Source organism: Aquarana catesbeiana, linkage group LG10 (assembly GCF_042186555.1).
Source record: "Aquarana catesbeiana isolate 2022-GZ linkage group LG10, ASM4218655v1, whole genome shotgun sequence".
NCBI lineage: Eukaryota > Metazoa > Chordata > Amphibia > Anura > Ranidae > Aquarana > Aquarana catesbeiana.
Genome location: NC_133333.1, coordinates 260,733,141 through 260,753,673, shown reverse-complemented (window position 1 = coordinate 260,753,673; position 20,533 = coordinate 260,733,141). Strand labels below are relative to the sequence as shown.

At 51.9% G+C, this 20,533-nt stretch overlaps 1 protein-coding gene across 1 annotated transcript; it reads right to left on the bottom strand.

Annotated features, from left to right (window-relative positions):
- Window positions 1–2,773: 2,773 nt before the first annotated feature.
- Window positions 2,774–16,156, bottom strand: PARK7 (Parkinsonism associated deglycase; the record flags this gene model as incomplete). Its single annotated transcript, XM_073603726.1, is given in 6 exon segments — window positions 2,774–3,495; window positions 5,481–5,567; window positions 8,300–8,369; window positions 8,549–8,608; window positions 14,470–14,571; window positions 16,033–16,156. Coding segments are annotated over 6 exon segments (570 nt in total). The 3' UTR covers window positions 2,774–3,334.
- Window positions 16,157–20,533: the final 4,377 nt, after the last annotated feature.

Here is a 20,533-nt window from a genome sequence, read left to right as displayed (position 1 = left end):
CCACAAAATCCAAATCCTCCTCGTACAACAGTATCTCTAGTTCACCCATCTTGTCTGCCATGCTCCTGGCATTGGTGAACATGCCACATAGTTTAGACCGGTCGCATATTGTCCTCGTATTGGGCGTTTCAAGATTGCAACTTGGACTAGCTACTCTACTCACCTTGTGTTTTTGTGCTTTGGTTAACCTACCACTAATGCCCCCAATACTACCCTCTGGAATATCTTCCACGCTGGCTATCTCTGTCTCTGGACCCTCCCCCCCATCGCCTAGTTTAAAAACCCCTCTAACTTTTTGGCCATCTTCCTTCCCAGCAGATCTGCACCCTCCTCATTTAGGTGCAGTCCGTCCCTTCTATAGTACCGGTTATCGACTGAGAAGTCGGCCCAGTCCTCCAGGAACCCAAACCCCTCCTTACTACACCAGCTCTTCAGCCACTTGTTTACTTCCCTAATCTCCCTCTGCCTCTCTGGTGTGGCTCGATGTACCGGTAGTATTCCTGAGAACACTACCTTGGAGGTCCTTTTCCTCAATTTAGCTCCTAAGTCCCTAAAATCGTTCTTTAGGACACTCCATCTGCCTCTGACTTTGTCATTGGTGCCAACGTGCACCATGACAGCCGTGTCTTCCCCAGCCCCTCCCAGTAATCTGTCCACAAGATCCGTGATGTGCCGAACCCGAGTGCCCGGTAGACAACATACTGTTCGGCGCTTCAGGTCTTGGTTACAGATTGCCCTCTCTGTCCTTCTAAGAATTGAGTCCCCTACCACCAGAATCTGTCTTTCCTTTCCCTTTGCTGCCCCCCCACTCTCACTGGAGGAGTTCTTCCCCCGGCAGCTAGGAGAGTCCCTCAGCTCCAGCAGTGCTGGTCCCTGACTGGTTTCACCAATGTCACTCAATGGAGCGTACTTATTGGGATGCTCCAGTCCTGGATCGGCCTCTCTGGCACTTCCCCCTCTACCCCTCCTGACTGTCACCCATCTACTCTTTGCTAGTGCCTGCACCTCTTTGTCTCCACCCCCTCTGTGCTGGCCCCTGCCGGCACCTGCCGTGTACGTTCCTGGCTCACCTTTAGTATGGAGGGACTTCTCAGTGCTGACAGTTGCTTCCCCAGATTCAGAACCTGGGCTTCCAGGGAAACAATGTGCTTACACTTTGCACAGCAGTATTCGCCCTCGATCGGATGATCAAGGAACGCATACATGCGGCAAGATGTACAAAGAGTCGCCTCTCCACACCCGCCGGGCATCGTACCTATTAAATTTAGTGAAGATTTGGGGATTATACCCTGTCCAAATTACCTAACAGCTAGCTTCCTGGCACTAATACTCAAGACAATACACAGGTACACAACAAGACAATACACAGGTACACAATACACAAGTACTAACGATCCACACACACTACTCAGACAACACTCAGATACTCACACTACACAGGTACTATGACCCCTGTTATAACCTCCTGTTTTAAACTCTGGTTTTTTAACTCACCACTTACACCAAGCTCCACAGCTTCAGACTGAGCACGCAGTTAAATAGGCACCTGTGAGCAATTAACCACCCCCCTTAAGGCTCCATTCACACTAGCGCGTTTTTTGATGCATTTTGCATTTTGCAGAAATGCATGGGAATTTTTTAACATGGGTTCCTATGGAACATGTTCACATCAATGCTTTTTTGTATCTCTGCGTTTTTGGAAAGGGTCGGGGACTTTTTTTCATGCAAAAAGCAGCGTTTTGCATGTAATGGATTTCAATGGACAAGCATCAAAAACGCAAGTGCACCGTTTTTGCAGCGTTTTTGCCGTTTTTTTTTTATTTTTTTTTTTTTTGTAATTTTTTTGTAAGACTGTAAAAAAAATGAAAAAAAAAAAAAAAACGCAAAACGCAAATCGCGGCAAAAACGCTACAAAAACGCTGCTCAAAAACGTGCCAAGCATGAAAAAAAAACCTCCAAAAACGCTCAAAAGCAACATGCATAGGTGTGAATCGAGCCTTATTGATAGACTGATGAAACCAGAGAAAAAAAGAAAAAAAAGCCATTTAAAAAGTGACAGCAAAAGGCAAATTAAAAACTAAAAGGAAAAGCCCCAAAAATGCAACCCAGCAAACAGACAGCAAACAAACAGGAGAAGGTCTTTGACCGTGTCTCCCAAGAGTTTATGTGCAGAGCTCTGCCCAGGATTGGTCTTGGGGAAATGTTCAGAGTAATTTTCTAGCAAAAAAAAAAAAAAATGTTAACTTGTAAACAACAAATCTCAAAAAGAGGCTCAGTCCTTAAGTGGATAAAGCTTCGGGCCTGGGAACTCCCCCCCCCCCCATACCCATCACACCCGTTACCTGTTGAAATGCAATTTGTCGGAAAAGTTCTATGGCTTGCTAGTTTTTTTAGTTAATGCTTTTGGGATAATGCATGACGTGAGGTTTCAGGGTATTATTACTCTGCACAACACATCAGGCATCATACCGCAGGAGGAATGTCATTTGTATGATTGGAACTGTAGTGTATTCCGGCATCGCAGTACAGAGTGGAACGTAACCTGTTGAAGTATTTTGTTTTTTGTATTTTTTATGCAAAATAAAAGTATACATTTTCAATGAAAAAAAAAAAAACAAAAAAAAAAAAAACTTATACACATCCTGCCTAGGAACACCCACCAATCAAGACATTTTTATATTTGCATAACTCCTCCCACTGCTCCTATCATGACTGAGTACTCTGGAGGGGAGACCATCCCCCGATCTGCCTGCACTGCATAGAGAAGAACCAATTCTTTTCAAAACCTTTATTTTATATCTGAGAAGAAACATCACACCAGATATTAAGTGCTTTCATTTAAGTGCAATTCAATCGATAATCCGAGGAGAAAACGGATCTTCTAGGAAGGAAATTCTTCTAAATGTATGAAATAAAAAGGTTTAAAGTCCAACTCCAGCCAATCAAAAACATTTTTGTTATTTTAGTTTTGCATAGAACAGGGAGGGGCTATGGATTCTGTGAGGGTTAAGATTTGGAGTTCCTTTCATTGCGGTCCAGGTGAGTGACACGCCCATTTCTTATACTGCGGTCACAGGAAGAAGGGAAAATCCCTCCAGAGGGGTCACCGAAATAAGAACTTCGGTCCAAAAAGAAAATAAATAGATTTTTATCCAAAGCCGGATTTTAAGCCTTTCCTTCCAGCGATTCCAGTTGGATGAGAATTCGGTTCTTTTATACACGAGGCCCAACGTATCCCCAGGATGAGATGTGAAGGTCGATCGATGAAAGTTTTTGGTGAATCTAACCTAGGACCAGCGGGGGGGGGGGGGGGGGGGACGGGCGGGGGGGGGTCTTAGTCCTTGAGGACCAGAGGAGCCTTCACCTGATCCGCCGTCTCCTTCCCCAACAAATATTCCACAATGGCCAAACCAAACTCAAAGCTGGTGCCGGGACCGCGACTGGTGAGGATGTGCCCGTCCTTCTCCACCCGATTCTCAGAGTATTTGTAGTGATCTGGAGGAAAAAAAAAGGCTTCAATTTTTATTTTTTAATTCACACGAATCAAACCCACCAAATCCGCCCGCCCCTTCATGTGACCCTCCCACCCGGGGGGGAGGGGGGGGGTAAGATTTGGACAGCCTGTGAAAGAGCAGAACTCCGCACCCCGTACACTGTGCACTCTTATTACCCCTATTATACTCCTATTGTTAGAGCCTTTCACACTGCCAGCGCGGAGGCGTTGGCGGTAAAGCGCCGCTAGTTTTAGCAATGATTTATTGTAGTTTTTGCAGCGTTTGTCAGGCGCTAGCGGGCAAATAAAGGGTTAAAAGCCTGTACCTCCTCCCGGCTCTCTCCTCTCCTTGCTGCTTCCAGCCCCGGGCTGACAGTAGTGGTGATGCCGCTGTCACTACTCCTGTCAGCCTTATAGTAAAAGGAACTTGCAGCGCCCCCCATCTCTAGAATATACGGTGCACCCCCTCTGTCCACCACTTGTCCCGGTCCTGAGTGAATGAATGGGAAGTGCTCTGTGCTGAGAGGCTTCCTGTTCATAACTGACGCATAGTAGACTGTTTATTATGCTTCAGTTTGTGAATGGACACTGTGTTCATTAGAAAAGGAAGGGGCTGGTAATACATATTGATAAGCCCCTTCCCCCGCTCTCCATCCCCCGCAGAAGACTGGAGGGGGAGAGAGGAGGGAAGCCAACAGCACTGTAGCGGGGCGAACACCTGGCACACCCCCTGCGAACGCCTATGCTGGGAGTATAACTGGCTCCGGTCTACATTGGCCCCAGTAGGTGTATGTACAGTGCTGTGAAAAAGTATTTGCCCCCTTCTGATTTTTTTTTTTTTTTTTTACTTTTTGCACATTTGACACACTTAAAATGATTCAGATCATCCAACAAATGATAATTATTATTACACAAAGATAACCCGAGGAAATACAGAATAAAATAAAATTAAAATAAATAAAAGGGGGGGGGGGAGCTGTTCAAACCTCCTTGGCCCTGTGTGAAAAAGTATAACAGGTTGGGTGCCCCCCCCTTGGCAGCAACAACTGCAATCAAGCGTTTGACTGTTTGGATGATGTTCTTGTTATGAAATGCGGTGTTAGCTTTACGCCAGGTTAACGGGACGCACCCGAGACGCCAGGTTAACGGGACGCACCCGAGACGCCAGGTTAACGGGACGCACCCGAGACGCCAGGTTAACGGGACGCACCCAAGACGCCAGGTTAACGGGACGCACCCGAGACGCCAGGTTAACGGGACGCACCCGAGACGCCAGGTTAACGGGACGCACCCAAGACGCCAGGTTAACGGGACGCACCCGAGACGCCAGGTTAACGGGACGCACACCTTCCAAAAAGTTCAACTTTTCTCTCATCAGTCCACAGAACATTTGCCCACAAGTCTTGGGGAAATGCCGAGGTTTTTGGTAAATGTGAGATGAGTCTTCATGTTCTTTTTGGTCAGCGGTGGCTTTGGAACTCTCCCATAGGCACCAAATTTGCCCCGTCTCTTTCTGATTGGTGAATTGTGAACACTGATCTTACCTGAGGGAAGTGAGGCCTGCTTTAAAAAAAAAAAAAAATATGCATTCTGTTCTTCCTCTGGTTATCTTTGTGTAATTTGTAACATTTGTTTGATGATCTGAATCATTTAAGTGTGATAAATATACAAAAAAAAAAAACAAACCACAGGAAGGGGGCGCTGTGTGTGTATTAGGGACCTTACACTGTAAGCTCCTTGGGGGCGGGGACTGATGTGAATGTAAAGTGCTGTGTACAGTGACAGTGCTATATACTTACCTGTAATAAATAAATTTACTTCACTTATAATCCGAGCAAAATACAAATCACCAGATCATTTCAGATTAGGAAGTTTCCAGTCTGCCGCACTCTTTTTCAAGCTAAACCTAATTTTATTTCCTGTACAGATGAGAGAGAATCCCCGAATCCCGTACAATGTACACCAATGATAAATAACGGGCAATTACCTCCAATCATCATCTTGTCCTTGGCCAGGGGATGGGTGGTGACACTTTTTCCGAATCCAATTCCGTGTGCCAGGAGGGCGGTGGGGCCTGGAGAACAAGAAGTCAATGTAATCTCTGTATAAAAGTAGATATTTCACTTCACAGAGACCGGTTGCTACAAATGAAGAGGAGCGGCACTGTGTGAGATCGGGAGAGGGAGGGCCTGCGCGGTGCAAGATCGCGAGGGGGAGGGCCTGCGCGGTGCAAGATCGCGAGGGGGAGGGCCTGCGCGGTGCAAGATCGCGAGGGGGAGGGCCTGCGCGGTGCAAGATCGCGAGGGGGAGGGCCTGCGCGGTGCAAGATCGCGAGGGGGAGGGCCTGCGCGGTGCAAGATCGCGAGGGGGAGGGCCTGCGCGGTGCAAGATCGCGAGGGGGAGGGCCTGCGCGGTGCAAGATCGGGAGGGGGAGGGCCTGCGCGGTGCAAGATCGGGAGGGGGAGGGCCTGCGCGGTGCAAGATCGGGAGGGGGAGGGCCTGCGCGGTGCAAGATCGGGAGGGGGAGGGCCTGCGCGGTGCAAGATCGGGAGAGGGGGGGCCTGCGCGGTGCGAGATGGGGGGCCTGCGCGGTGCAAGATCGGGAGGGGGAGGGCCTGCGCGGTGCAAGATCGGGAGAGGGGGGGCCTGCGCGGTGCGAGATGGGGGGCCTGCGCGGTGCAAGATCGCGAGGGGGAGGGCCTGCGCGGTGCAAGATCGCGAGGGGGAGGGCCTGCGCGGTGCAAGATCGCGAGGGGGAGGGCCTGCGCGGTGCAAGATCGCGAGGGGGAGGGCCTGCGCGGTGCAAGATCGCGAGGGGGAGGGCCTGCGCGGTGCAAGATCGCGAGGGGGAGGGCCTGCGCGGTGCAAGATCGGGAGGGGGAGGGCCTGCGCGGTGCAAGATCGGGAGGGGGAGGGCCTGCGCGGTGCAAGATCGGGAGGGGGAGGGCCTGCGCGGTGCAAGATCGGGAGGGGGAGGGCCTGCGCGGTGCAAGATCGGGAGAGGGGGGGCCTGCGCGGTGCGAGATGGGGGGCCTGCGCGGTGCGAGATCGGGAGGGGGAGGGCCTGCGCGGTGCGAGATCGGGAGGGGGAGGACTGGCACTGTTATATCAACTGAAGACTTTCATGTATACCAGAGTTACCCCAAGCACCAAATGTCACCATAGCAGTGCTAGGAGGTTGGGTTGATGGGTGGGGTTGGGTGTGTTGTCCAGAGAGGAATCCAGAGATATAAAGTTCTAATCCAAATACAAATTCTACATTAGTTTTATATAAATAAATCTGTAAATTTCGATGAATAAATGAGGTTGGGGATAAATAAAGCTACAAGGAGGCACATTACTTTATTGCCCCAATTCCCGGTTTCTGCCCCTCCCCCAGGAGAAAGGGAAACCAAATGTCTCTTGATGAGATGTTCTGCAGGCGGATCTGCAGATTCTGGTCACATGATTCTGTAGAAGAGGCAGTGAAAGGACTACAAAAGGTAAAAGGTTCAAGAATCCCCGCCCTTCATATTCAGATGTCAGGAACCCGAATTCTCCGTATCACAAGTCACAGCCCAACAGGAACGCCTGACAGGAGGTGAAAGGGGGGGGGGGGGGGGGGAGGACAACTAAAATCTGTGGAGAAGCACCCAGCCCCCCCCCCCCCCCAATAGATCCGGGCCCGGCTCCAATGATGGTGATAATAGGTGGGGGGGGGGGGGGGGGCGCGGCTGTTCACTACATCAGAGTTTCTTCTGACGGAAAGTGAGAGTTCCGTCTCTCATACACTGCGGGGATCACGTCATTCACTCTTCTGACTTTATATGAATGGATGAGGGGAGCTCCTGTCAAATACCCCCCTCCGTTCCTCTGAGCAGAATACAAAAGATGTTCTGTGAATGGATGAGGGGAGAACGATGTGATCCCCGCAGTGTATGAGAGCCGGAAGTCGCAGGACTAGAAGTAGAGAGCAGAGTGCAGTTTCCAGCATCAGAGAAGCTCCGACTTATTCCGTATTACAGGAAAGTTCTCCGGCTCGGGCCGTCTGCAGACAATATTCTTTCCTGAAGTTTGAGGTCAGGGTCACACCTATGAGGGTTTCCCCGCATCCAATTCACATGACAGGGGAATATGACCGGCTCTCTATGGAGCTCTCTATGGAGCCGGTTCACATGTCTCCGGGGCGGCTGCGGAGCGCACTGCACAGAAACGCTGAATTCAGGCAAAGATTCGTCCCTGAACCGAGAACATCTTAATGCATAGAACGCACCTTCTGCCTTTACAACACCTTCAAGTACCGGGATGGGGGGGGGGGGCGCCCATTGTAAATTTTGCAGTATTATGATGAACCCCTAAAGTAACACCGCCGTCACCTTCTTTACATGGGCGACAATAAACCATTTGGTGATCCTGGTGGCCGTCTGGAGAGCGGGGGATGGAAGCACAGTCCCCTGTGGGAACCCCTCCCCCTCCCTCGGAGTCCATTCCCAGGGAGGTCCACAGAGAGAAGAAAGTGAGGCCAATGGGAGGCGGCCAGAGACTCTGTATGATGGAGAGATTCCTGATCCATGTACAGATCATAAAGGACTCTGACGCTCCGAGAGCTTCTCACTGGGGGGGGGGGGACAGGAACCATATCAGCATTATGTGTTGCTATGGTGGGGGAGGGGCCGGCTGCCAGCACCATAGCAACCAATAAAGCTTACCAGCCAGGACCGTCCATACCATGGTAAAGCAGGACGCAGATCCAGGACAGACAACACGTGAGGGGGGAGGGGGGAGGGACTGATGTGGAAACCAAGAAAGAAAAATACATTTCCATACCGGCACATATGGCGGCGATCAGAGCTTTCCTCCCATCTTGTTCCTGTAAGACTTCCTTCACCGCCGGAGACTGAGGAACACAAACCGGTGATCATTATACCGACATCTCACCGTTATATTATTATTACAATACAGGATTATTATAAGGCGGCGGCGTGTTGCAGGGTTCGGGACACACGCGGTTTTCAGTCTCCGCCTTCACGGAACGCACATTGAGGGGCCAATCGGCTTTATGAAGACAATTCTCACCTCTGACAAGTTCTGAGCTCCGAGATTCCCTCCAGGAAGAACCACCACATCATACGGACCCTGAAATATAGAAATGACCAATCAGAATCCGACATTCCGTACACACAGCCGCTCCATAAGACTTCACTTGTTCATAGATAGGGGGCGACATTTCACTTCCATCCGATCCACATACAAAAATTATTTAAAGAGGACCTGTACTGCGAGAGTGGTGACCAAAAAAAAATAAAAAAAATGGCAGCCAGAGGGCAAAGGACCAATCACCAGTATTGCTCATGTTCTCCCTGCAGATCCCACCCCACCCCCAATCCCATGACTTACTATGTCTGGTGTCTCTGTATGGAGGCGGCCATCTTGGCTTTGCTTTATGTCCAACAAGAACAGTGACCAGCCGACTAACGGCATCACCAAATCTCACAAATCTTCTGAGAGTGGCAGTGCCCGAGATCTCACACTACAGATATACAACATAAGCAGAAGTGCCGCGGCCCGATATCTGGGGTGCCTAGGGACAGGAAGAGGCCCGATATCTGAGGGGGGTTCAGGCACAGGAAGCGGCCCGATATCTGGGGTGCCCAGGGACAGGAAGCGACCCGATATCAGGGGGTGCCCAGGGACAGGAAGCGACCCGATATCAGGGGGTGCCCAGGGACGGGAAGAGGCCCGATATCTGAGGGGGGCTCAGGCACGGGAAGCGACCCGATATCAGGGGGTGCCCAGGGACGGGAAGCGACCCGATATCAGGGGGTGCCCAGGGACGGGAAGCGACCCGATATCAGGGGGTGCCCAGGGACGGGAAGCGACCCGATATCAGGGGGTGCCCAGGGACGGGAAGCGACCCGATATCAGGGGGTGCCCAGGGACGGGAAGCGACCCGATATCAGGGGGTGCCCAGGGACGGGAAGCGGCCCGATATCAGGGGGTGCCCAGGGACGGGAAGCGGCCCGATATCAGGGGGTGCCCAGGGACGGGAAGCGGCCCGATATCAGGGGGTGCCCAGGGACGGGAAGCGGCCCGATATCAGGGGGTGCCCAGGGACGGGAAGCGGCCCGATATCAGGGGGTGCCCAGGGACAGGAAGCGACCCGATATCAGGGGGTGCCCAGGGACAGGAAGCGACCCGATATCAGGGGGTGCCCAGGGACAGGAAGCGACCCGATATCAGGGGGTGCCCAGGGACAGGAAGCGACCCGATATCAGGGGGTGCCCAGGGACAGGAAGCGACCCGATATCAGGGGGTGCCCAGGGACAGGAAGCGGCCCGATATCAGGGGGTGCCCAGGGACAGGAAGCGGCCCGATATCAGGGGGTGCCCAGGGACAGGAAGCGGCCCGATATCTGGGGTGCCTAGGGACAGGAAGCGGCCCGATATCTGAGGGGGGCTCAGGCACAGGAAGCGGCCCGATATCTGGGGTGCCCAGGGACAGGAAGCGGCCCGATATCTGGGGTGCCCAGGGACAGGAAGCGGCCCGATATCTGGGGTGCCCAGGGACAGGAAGCGGCCCGATATCTGGGGTGCCCAGGAAAAGGAAGCGGCCGATATCTGGGGTGCCCAGGCAAAGGAAGCGGCCCGATATCTATGGTGCCCAGGCACAGGAAGCGGCCCGATATCTGTGGTGCCCAGGCACAGGAAGCGGCCCGATATCAGGGGGTGCCCAGGGACAGGAAGCGACCCGATATCAGGGGGTGCCCAGGGACAGGAAGCGACCCGATATCAGGGGGTGCCCAGGGACAGGAAGCGACCCGATATCAGGGGGTGCCCAGGGACAGGAAGCGACCCGATATCAGGGGGTGCCCAGGGACAGGAAGCGACCCGATATCAGGGGGTGCCCAGGGACAGGAAGCGACCCGATATCAGGGGGTGCCCAGGGACAGGAAGCGACCCGATATCAGGGGGTGCCCAGGGACAGGAAGCAGCCCGATATCTGGGGTGCCCAGGGACAGGAAGCAGCCCGATATCTGGGGTGCCCAGGGACAGGAAGCGGCCCGATATCCAAAACTGTCTACAGAGTAACCATTTGGGTTTTTATCACCCGGCCCGCGGATCCAACAAAACAAGGCGACGTAACGACCTCCAACAGTTCTGTTCTGCAGGATGACTGAACAGGAAGTCAGCGGTGTTCTGGAATAATGTGCCCCCCTCCCCCCCATAGGCCTTCTATAGAATTTCATCTGATAATTGTCTGACTAGTAAAAAGTCATATTCCATAAATCTGGTGACATGTGAAGCCGTCTCCATTTATTGGCTCTTTAAAACTGCAGAGGAAAGAATCGGAGTCCTGAATTAGACGGAGCGAGGGGGGGGGGGGGGGGGGGGGGCTGGCCGGTGCCAGGAATTCTGACCTTTCCATCTGCAGTACTCGGCTATCATAGATGAAGATCACAGACAGAGCAGTATGGGGGGGGGGGGGGGTCCGCCTTGTTCTGGATACACGCATGAAGAGGAGGAGGAGGAGGAGGAGGAGGAGGAGGAGATCTTTATCGTTTATCCCAATGACATCAGTGCCAGGCCCTGGAGCACAGAGGATCAGTGTAGGGACAGACAGATCCCTATACTATGACGGGATCATCCCTGAGCCGACATCTCAGCCCAGGAGGTAGATGCGGACCCTGGATGATACCTGAACAAATATGGTGCCGTCCTTTTGGAGAGAGGTTCCTGTCAGGGAGAGGACGGTGATCTCAGCAAGAAGTAGAAACCCCTTTTACACATTTAAAGCATCTTTAACCCGATGAATAGGAGGGACTTTCAGTTTGCTAAATAACCGGATATCATACAAAATCGCCAGAAAAAGGAACAATGCCCCCTTGTGGTGGGGCTGCCCCCAAACTGAGGGTTAAAGAGGAAGTAAACTCTGGTGGGTTTTACTTCCTCTTTATTTCCCTGCAAACGTAAAGCATAATGGACTATACATCGCATCGCATCATGTGTCACTTACCTGACACCGAAGTCCGCGATGTCACCGCTGTCCCCACGAGCGCCCATCTTCGCCCCTCCTCCTTCCGGGGCCACGAACGCCGGCTCTGTGACTGGCCGGAGTCACGTGACGTCACTCATGCGCGCGGGAGCCGCCAGTCACGGCATGACCCCTATTAGAAAACGGCACGGTCTGCCCTTTCTAAAGTGCGCATGCGCGGTAGTCATTGGCGCTCGGGTCTTTCGTGATATTTCCAACACCTACAGGTGAGCCTTAATATAGACTTTCCTTTAGGGAAAAGTGATTGTTCAGGGTGTAGAACCACTTTAAATGCTCTTTTAGGTTGAGGGGGGGCGTTCCTTTCCTGATCCTCCCCCCCCCCACCAGTTCCCCCACCCAGCCCCTCCCCTAAGTCCGCCCCTAAACACGCCCCTGTAAATTATCTCATGAAATGACAGTTAAATGTTTTAAGCAGAATTAAGTTCCAAAAAATAAATATTAACAACTTTAACAATATTAACATAAAGCATCTCAGTGCCCATCAGTGCCGCCTCACCATGGCCTGGATGACGGGTCACATACATCGTGGGCATCTCCCGCCGTGTGTCACAGAGCCGGTGTCTTGCCGAATAAGTTCCTTCGGCGGATAAGTTCCTCCCCTGTACTGCGCAGGCGCAGCGCCTGCGCAGTACGAACTACTAACAGCCGCCGGAAATTGCCGAAGCTCAAGATCGACAATCAGCTGTACACGGCGCCTGCGCTCTGGGTCCAGGTTCCTTCCCCACCATCCAAGTGGACCTAGAGGGGGAACCTAAAAGAGCCGAGCGAAGCGAGGCCGTGCCCGAAGCGTGGCGAGCGGAGCGAGCCCGGGAGGGGCCCTCTTACAGGCGCCGTGTACAGCTGATTTGGACCTATTCCCCTTCGGCTATTTCCGCCGGATCCTACTGCGCAGTAGAGGGGGGAACTTATCAGCCGAGTGGAACTTTCTCGGCAGAACACCGGGTCTGTGTTCGGCGGCGCGGTATAACAAGGTCCCGCCCCCCCCCAGACCGGCTCGTTTCATAGGCAGAACACTGATTCAATCTACTATCACATGATCCGATCTAGGGGGGCGGGACCTTGTCACACCGCGCCGCCGAACACAGACCCGGCTCTGTGACGAGAGACACAGGTTTCCGCACTGATGGCTTCAGCCAGGAAAATGATCAGCCTGGTCCGTCCTCGCTCCTCACTCCTCACCCGTCCTCGCTCCTCACTCCTCACCCGTCCTCGCTCCTCACTCCTCACCCGTCCTCGCTCCTCACTCCTCACCCGTCCTCGCTCCTCACTCCTCACCCGTCCTCGCTCCTCACTCCTCACCCGTCCTCGCTCCTCACTCCTCACCCGTCCTCGCTCCTCACTCCTCACCCGTCCTCGCTCCTCACTCCTCACCCGTCCTCGCTCCTCACTCCTCACCCGTCCTCGCTCCTCACCCGTCCTCGCTCCTCACCCGTCCTCGCTCCTCACTCGTCCTCGCTCCTCACTCGTCCTCGCTCCTCACTCGTCCTCGCTCCTCACTCGTCCTCGCTCCTCACTCCTCACCCGTCCTCGCTCCTCACTCGCCCCTCGGGTGGAATTTGAGGGCTGCCCTCCATCAGATATGAGGACACCAAGGAACATCCATCACTGCAGCATATGGGGTGGGGGGGAGGGGTATAAGAGTGCTGGCTGCTGGGGGGAGGGGAGGATCAGGAAGGTAAAACTGACCATTTAACCCTTTGGGTGCCGGGGGCAGCACCCACTACAAAGGAGCGTTCCTTTTTCCCGGGGATTGGCTTTGTCCCATCTAATCTCCTGCAGCCACTTCCTGTCTATGTGTCCCCCAGCGATGTCTCCGTGGTATTCTCAGGACGGGTTCCCTGATGGGGACAATAGAGGGTCAGGTCTGTATAATGTGTGTTGGGGGGGCCCATTTGTGGGGCACGGTGACAACACGGGAGGACAATATTTGGGGACAGCAGCAGATTTCATTTCCAGTGAACATGGAGAAAAATCACCAACACTTTCCGGTAGAGTTGACGTTTTGCCCGCACCGCCACACGCCCTACAATGCATTCTTATTGGCCAATCACTATGATAGGCAGCAGTCCTGGCAAACAGGAAGTGGGAGGAGCCAGGCAGTCATCACCAGGAGGTGTCTGAACTATGGAGGGCGGGGATGGGGTGGGGCAGGGGCGGGGATGGGGTGGGGCGAGGGCGGGCTCAGTGTCCGGCATGCATAAAGGTGCAGGACCCTCCAGAGAAATTCGGGAACCTCCTGGAAGGTTATTAAGTCCCAATAGTACCCAGGAGGAGCCCGGCAAGGATCAGCACCACCAGAAGTGCCCGACCTCCGCTGGGCAGGAGAGCAGGGCCGGTGCAACCACTAGGCAAACTAGGCAGCCGCTTAGGGCGCACTGCTGCCTAGGGGCGCCCGGCCGCTGGTTTCCCTCCGCGTCTGCATGCTCTGCAGGCTGCAACATGTAACTAACTCAGTCTCAGGAAGCTGTTTCCGTGCGACCGGTAGTGTAAATAGAGGCACAGCGCTCAAGCCAGCGCTAGAGGAAGCAAAGCCGATGCTTCCTGTATAGCGCCATGTCCTGTCACATGGGCAGGGCAAAGGGGGTGGAGTCAGAGGTGGAGCCAATGGGGGCGGCAAAATGATGTTTCACCAAGGGTGTCAAAAATCCTTGCACCAGCCCTGCAGGAGAGCTCAACGTCCACCAACCAGAAAGGTGCAGGAACCTCCAGGGGTGCAAGAATCGCCAAGTGTGCAGGAACGTTGGAGGGGCCAGGCAGGGGGGCATCTAGAAGAGTGCAGGAACCTCGGGGGGGGGGGAGCACAACAGAGGAGGAGGAGCTTCACAAGGTCCAGAATCCCCCGACTGACACGCCGCTCACGTCTCTCAGCCCTTCAATAGATGCACACAACTCTCCTCCCACAACACAGACCTAGGAGGAGCTTGGGAAAAAGGGGGCGGGGTTACCTGTTTGCGCGCCTCCTCTAGACTGCTGTCCGGACAGATGACGACGTCTCGGCTGCACTGGACGGGTTCTTTGCCTGTCAGACCGGCGACCGTCACCGAGATCTGGAGAAGAAAACGTCACGTTGTATCAGATTATATCCCATTATATATATATAATATGCCCCCGTGGGGGGAGGGGGGAGGGGGGGAGCGTCTGATGTATAATTTCCGATTTATACTTTTTAACGACATAAATCAATCCTTATAAATGATGATTGGCTAAACCTTCTTAGAAATCCCAGTTCCTCCAATAAGAATCCTGTTTCGCCCCGGGGCCCTCCCACCAGTGTCCTGATTGGTCATTTTTTTTTTATACAAAATGTTTTTATTGAGCAATAAAGGAAAATTCCCCCCAGAAGCTCACACCCCGTATATATATATATATATATAGAGCTCCGATGTGGGGGCCGCATTGGTTTTTCTTTGTAGGGTGACAACTCTCATTGTACTGTATAGAGGAGCAGCGTTGTCACCCTAGAACAGAACTACAGAACACCTCCCCCTCCCCCCATCCATAACAGAGGGAGGTGTTCTGTTATCACACACCTTCATATCCGGGGAGGAGCTCAGATGTGATTGGATCCTGGTCTGAAGTCATCACTGCTCCCCACCAATCATAAGCGGCTGAAGTATTCCCCACCCCCCACAGCTGCACATATACAGGGCGGGGGAGGCCTCGGCCCCTTATGATTGGTGGGGAGCAGTGATGACTTCAGACCAGGATCCAATCACATCTGAGCTCCTCCCTGGATATCAAGGTGTGTGATAACAGAACACCTCCCTCTGTTATGGATGGGGGGAGGGGGAGTTGTTCTGTAGTTCTGTTCTAGGGTGACAACGCTGCTCCTCTATACAGTACAATGAGAGTTGTCACCCTACAAAGAAAAAACAATGCAGACACCACATCGGAGCTCCATATATACGGGGGAGGGGCCCGAGTTCAGTGCGTCATCCCTACTGAGAACACTGCAGAGTGCACAGAGCTTCTCTGTCCGGATTTCTGGCAGGATCAACCTTTTTTTTTTCTTTTTCCAAACAGCTGGGAGCTCATTGATGGTTTATCGATCTATTGGGTTTAGGAAAAGTGCTGCGATCTATGGTGGGGGGGAGGGGGGTCCGCTGAGAGATTGTGAGCGATGAATTCCGCTGATTGGTCGGCTCGTATCCCGAACTTTGGGGTTTAGGAAGAACATTGCGATGATCTGTATGGTGGATCCAGAAGAAGGATATACTGGGGGTAGAGGGGGGAGGGGGAACAGATCCATATGAGGGTCAGATGAAAGTTCTGGGGGATGTTCTGTGTATTATAGTCTCATCAATCTGTCCAGGAGGATCTCTGCAATGATTGGGGGAGGGGGAGCTGCGGGCGATACATTCTACTCATCGATACTTTGTATCCTGGGATTTGGGTTTGGCAAGAATGTTACAATTCTCATTATAGTGGATCCAGAAGAAGTCTATAGGGGGGGAGGGAGATCTCTGGGTGATGGATTCCCTCTGCATTGCTCTGCCTGCAATACTCACCCCACCCCTCCTCATCACATCAGTAGGGATCACAGTCTCCATCTCCTCCGCTCCCTTCGCGAGGATCACCAGAGCTCTCTTACAGGACATGTTGCTGGAAGATTCTGCAAAAGTGAAATGTCAGAGAGAGCCCCTCCCCCCTCCAACACTCCCCTTTATGGCCAGAGGACAGGGCCCTGCACAGGACAAACTTCTTCACTGTGCTCTACACCGCCATCTAGTGGCTTCTCTATGTATTACATGTGTGCTCTACCCTGCCATCTAGTGTCCTTTCTATATATTACATTATTACATGTGTGCTCTACACCGCCATCTAGTGTCCTTTCTATATATTACATGTGTGCTCTACACCACCATCTAGTGTCCTTTCTATATATTACACAATGCACAGACCGCCCTCCTCTACTGCAGCCCAGCCTGAGATGATGGTTATTATTAAAACTTGACCTCCAAAAGATTTATCCCCCTTTCATGACCAGGCCATTTTTTGCAATACGTCCTGACAAAAATGTTGAACCCGGCAAAATGAGCAACCCGCCTCACTTCCATTTTTTTTAACCACTTCAGCCCCGGAAGGATTTACCCCCTTCAATGACCAGGCCATTTTTTGTGAAACGGCACTGCGTCGCTTTAGCTGACAATTGCACGGTTGTGCGACGTTGTACCCAAACAAAATTGATGTCCTTTTTTTCGGAAAAACAGAGCTTTCTTTTGGTGGTATTTGATCACCTCTGCGGTTTTTATTTTTTGCGCTATAAACAAAAAGAGCGACAATTTTGAAAGAAATTTTTTTTTTTACTGCAATAATACATATCCAAAAAAATATATAAAAAAACAAATGTCTTCCTCAGTTTAGGCCGATATGTATTCTTCTACATATTTTTGGTAAAGAAATCGCAATAAGCGTATATTGATTGGTTTGCACAAAAGTTATAGCGTCTACAAAATAGGGGATAGATTTAGGGACTTTTATCTTTTTTTTTTTAATTGTTTTTACTGGTAATGACGGCAATCTGCGATTTTTAGCGGGACTGCGACATTGTGGCGGACAAATCTGACCCTAATGCCGCTGTCAGGTCACCTAGAGACTAGGTGACAGATGCACACCGTTGGGATCAGGAGTGCACCACGAGGCAGTGGACCCTACGGCTGACTGCTGCGGATGGGAGTCAGGGTATAAGGAAGGCAGGACTGCCGGGGTTAGAGCGTAGGATTCCCCGGGGCGCGAAGTCTAAGAGCCAGCAGGTGTTCACCAGAGCCTCTAGTGGTGAGGATGGACTGGGCTGCAACTGGCTCCAGGTCGTGACCCCCAGGGTCCCCCAGCTCACACCCACAATAGGCAACAGGAGGATAGGGATAGTAAGGAATAAGCCAAGGTCAGGGCCACAAGCAGACAAGGACAACAGAGTTCACACCAAGGTTCAGGGTCACAGGCAAACAGGGATAGTCGGGGACACGCCAGAGGTCAGGGTCACGAGCAGACAGGAATAGTTGAGAACACGCCAAGGTCGGTAACAGAAACAAACGTAGAGCACACGGCAGGCAGGAACAGGAAGCCAAAACACACAAAGGTTGATCAGCAGGGCTGGCCTGCAGTGCAGAGGTCAATATAGAGTTCTCTGATAGGAGCTGGGGGTGGAGCCATGCTAGAGGAGCGTTAATAAAAGCAGTCAGGTGAGAGACAGCTGGTCTTTAGAGATGAACACATGGAGACAGGTAAGCTGATAGACAACACTATTGCATAACCATGACAGTACCCCCCCCTCTTATGAGGCCTCCCCCTTCCCCGCCTGGGACAAGGTTTAGAGGGGAACTTCAAATGAAACTTCCTCAACAGACAAGGTGCAAAGACCTCAGAAGCCTTGATCCAACGACCTCTCCTCAGGACCAAACCCCTTCCAATGCACGAGGTACTGGAGAATGCCTCTACAGAGTCGGGAATCCAAAATTTGGCTAACCTCGTACTCCTGATCATCCTCAAAGACCGGCGCTGCGGTAGAAAGAGGACGAGAGAACTTATTGAGGACTAAAGGCTTCAGAAGGGCAACATGGAAGGAGTTTGAGATTTTGAGGCTTTTGGGAATCTGGAGCTTGAAACAAACCGGATTCAGTTTAGAAGTTATGGTGTACGGACCAATGAATCTTGGGACAAATTTGAGAGAAGGAACCCGGAGTTTGATGTTCCTGGTGGAGAGCCAGACCTTGTCTCCTGGCTGAAGAGAAGGCGGCTTACGTCTGCGACGGTCAGCAAAATTCTTGAATTTGTTGGCAGCTTTCTGGAGGGAATCATGAACGTCAGCCCACATGGAATTGAATGATTCCTGAACAGTAGCCAAGGCTGGAATGTCCAAAGAACAGGTCATAGGAAGAGGGAGTTGAGGATGTTTTCCATAAACAGTGATAAAGGGTGTTTTCTGAGAACTGACGTTGACATTATTGTGGGAGAACTCTGCCCACGGAAGCAGTGATGCCCAATTATCGTGATGAGCCGAGACCAAGGTACGGAGAAAGACCTCCAACACCTGATTAACCCTCTCGGTCTGGCCATTGGATTGAGGATGGTAAGAAGAGGTAAAATCCAAGGTAATGTTGAGGGATTTGCAAAAGGCTCTCCAAAAACGTTACGGAAACTGAACACCCCTGTCCGAAACGACATGGGAAGGAACACCATGAAGGCGGAAAATCTCTTGTACAAAAATGGGAACCAAGGCAGAGGCAGAAGGGAGACCAGGGAGAGGAACAAAATGAGCCATCTTGGAGAACGATCGATCGATACCACCCAAATGGCTGTATTATTCTCCGACAGTGGAAGATCGGTGATAAAATCCATGGCGATGATAGACCAGGGCTCCTTAGGAATGGACAAGGGCATGAGAAGACCAGCAGGGGCTTGTGTGGAAGATTTAGACTGAGCACAGACCTGACAAGCCTTAACGTACTCTTTAACATCCGAGCGGAGATTAGGCCACCAGTAGTGACGACTGATGAGCAGGAAGGATCGGAGGAACCCAGCATGACCTGCCACCTTGGAATCATGTCCCCAACGAAGGATCTTAGATCTTAGCTCTTAGCTCCGTGGGAACAAAGGTCTTGCCAGGAGGAATTTTTGATTCCAGGGTGGTGGAATGGGCAACAATGCATGAGGTCGGAATGATCGGCTCAGGATCAGGGGTGGACTCCTCGTCTAAAGTGTCAAATGACCTAGAGAGCGCAACAGCCCGACCGTTGCAGGAACCAGGTTTGTACGTAATCGTGATTTTAAAACGAGAAAAGAAGAGACTCCACCTGGCCTGTCTGGGGTTCAGACGTTTAGCATTCTGTAGGTATTGTAGATTCTTGTGATCAGTAAAGATCGTAATGGAGTGAGGGGAACCCTCCAAGAGATGACGCCACTCTTCCAACGCCAATTTAATTGCGAGAAGTTCCCGATCACCAATACCATAATTTCTCTCTGCCTGAGAAATTTTTTTGGAGAAGAACGCACATGGTTGACGTCTCTTCTCAAAGAACTGAAGAAGCACAGCTCCCACCCCCATCGAAGAAGCGTCTACTTCAATAAAAAATGGGTCCTCAGGATTTGGTCTCCTCAAGAGAGGTCCAGAAACAAAGGCATGTTTCAGATCGTGAAACGCAGTGACAGCCTCGGGAGGCCAGTCTTTGGCATTCGCACCCTTCTTGGTTAAAGCGATAATAGGCGCAGCAATGGAAGAGTAATTCCTTATGAACTGCCTATAATAATTTGTGAAGCCAAGAAAGCTCTGTGTGGCCTTGAGGCTAGCAGGAAGGGGCCAGTTGGTAATGGCCGAGACCTTTCTGGGATCCATGCGAAGACCCAAACTAGAAACAAAACATCCCAGAAACAGGACCTCAGGACATTCAAGGGAACATTTCTCCAGCTTGGCATAGAGATTATTCTCTCTAAGGCGCTGAAGTACGGTGCGGACATGGTTCCTGTGAGCAAGCAGATTTTCAGAAAAGATGAGAATGTCATCCAGATAGATGCCAACAAACTGGTACAGTAGATCCCTGAAGATTTCATTGACAAAGTTCTGGAACACAGCTGGAGCATTACACAAACCAAAAGGCATAACCAGGTATTCGTAATGCCCGTCCCTAGTGTTAAACGCAGTCTTCCATTCGTCACCTTCCCGTATTCTTATGAGATTGTATACACCTCTGAGATCCAACTTGGTGAAAATGGAAGCCCCCTTCAACCTGTCAAATAATATTGTCCCACTGAAAAAGATTCTTGGCGAAGGCGTAAAAGGGCACTAGCCTCTGAAGAAACCCGAGCTGGCTCCTCGAAGATATTACGAAAAAGCTTCAAGAAGTTGGACAGGCTGGAAACCACCGGGTCATTCTTCTCCCACGGGGGGCAGCCCAGGCTAAAGCTTCACCAGAGAGGAGGGAAATGATATAGGCTACCTTAGCCCGATCAGACAGAAAGTTGAGGCTGGAGCTCAAAATGAATGGTGCATTGGCTGAGGAAGCCCCTGCAGGC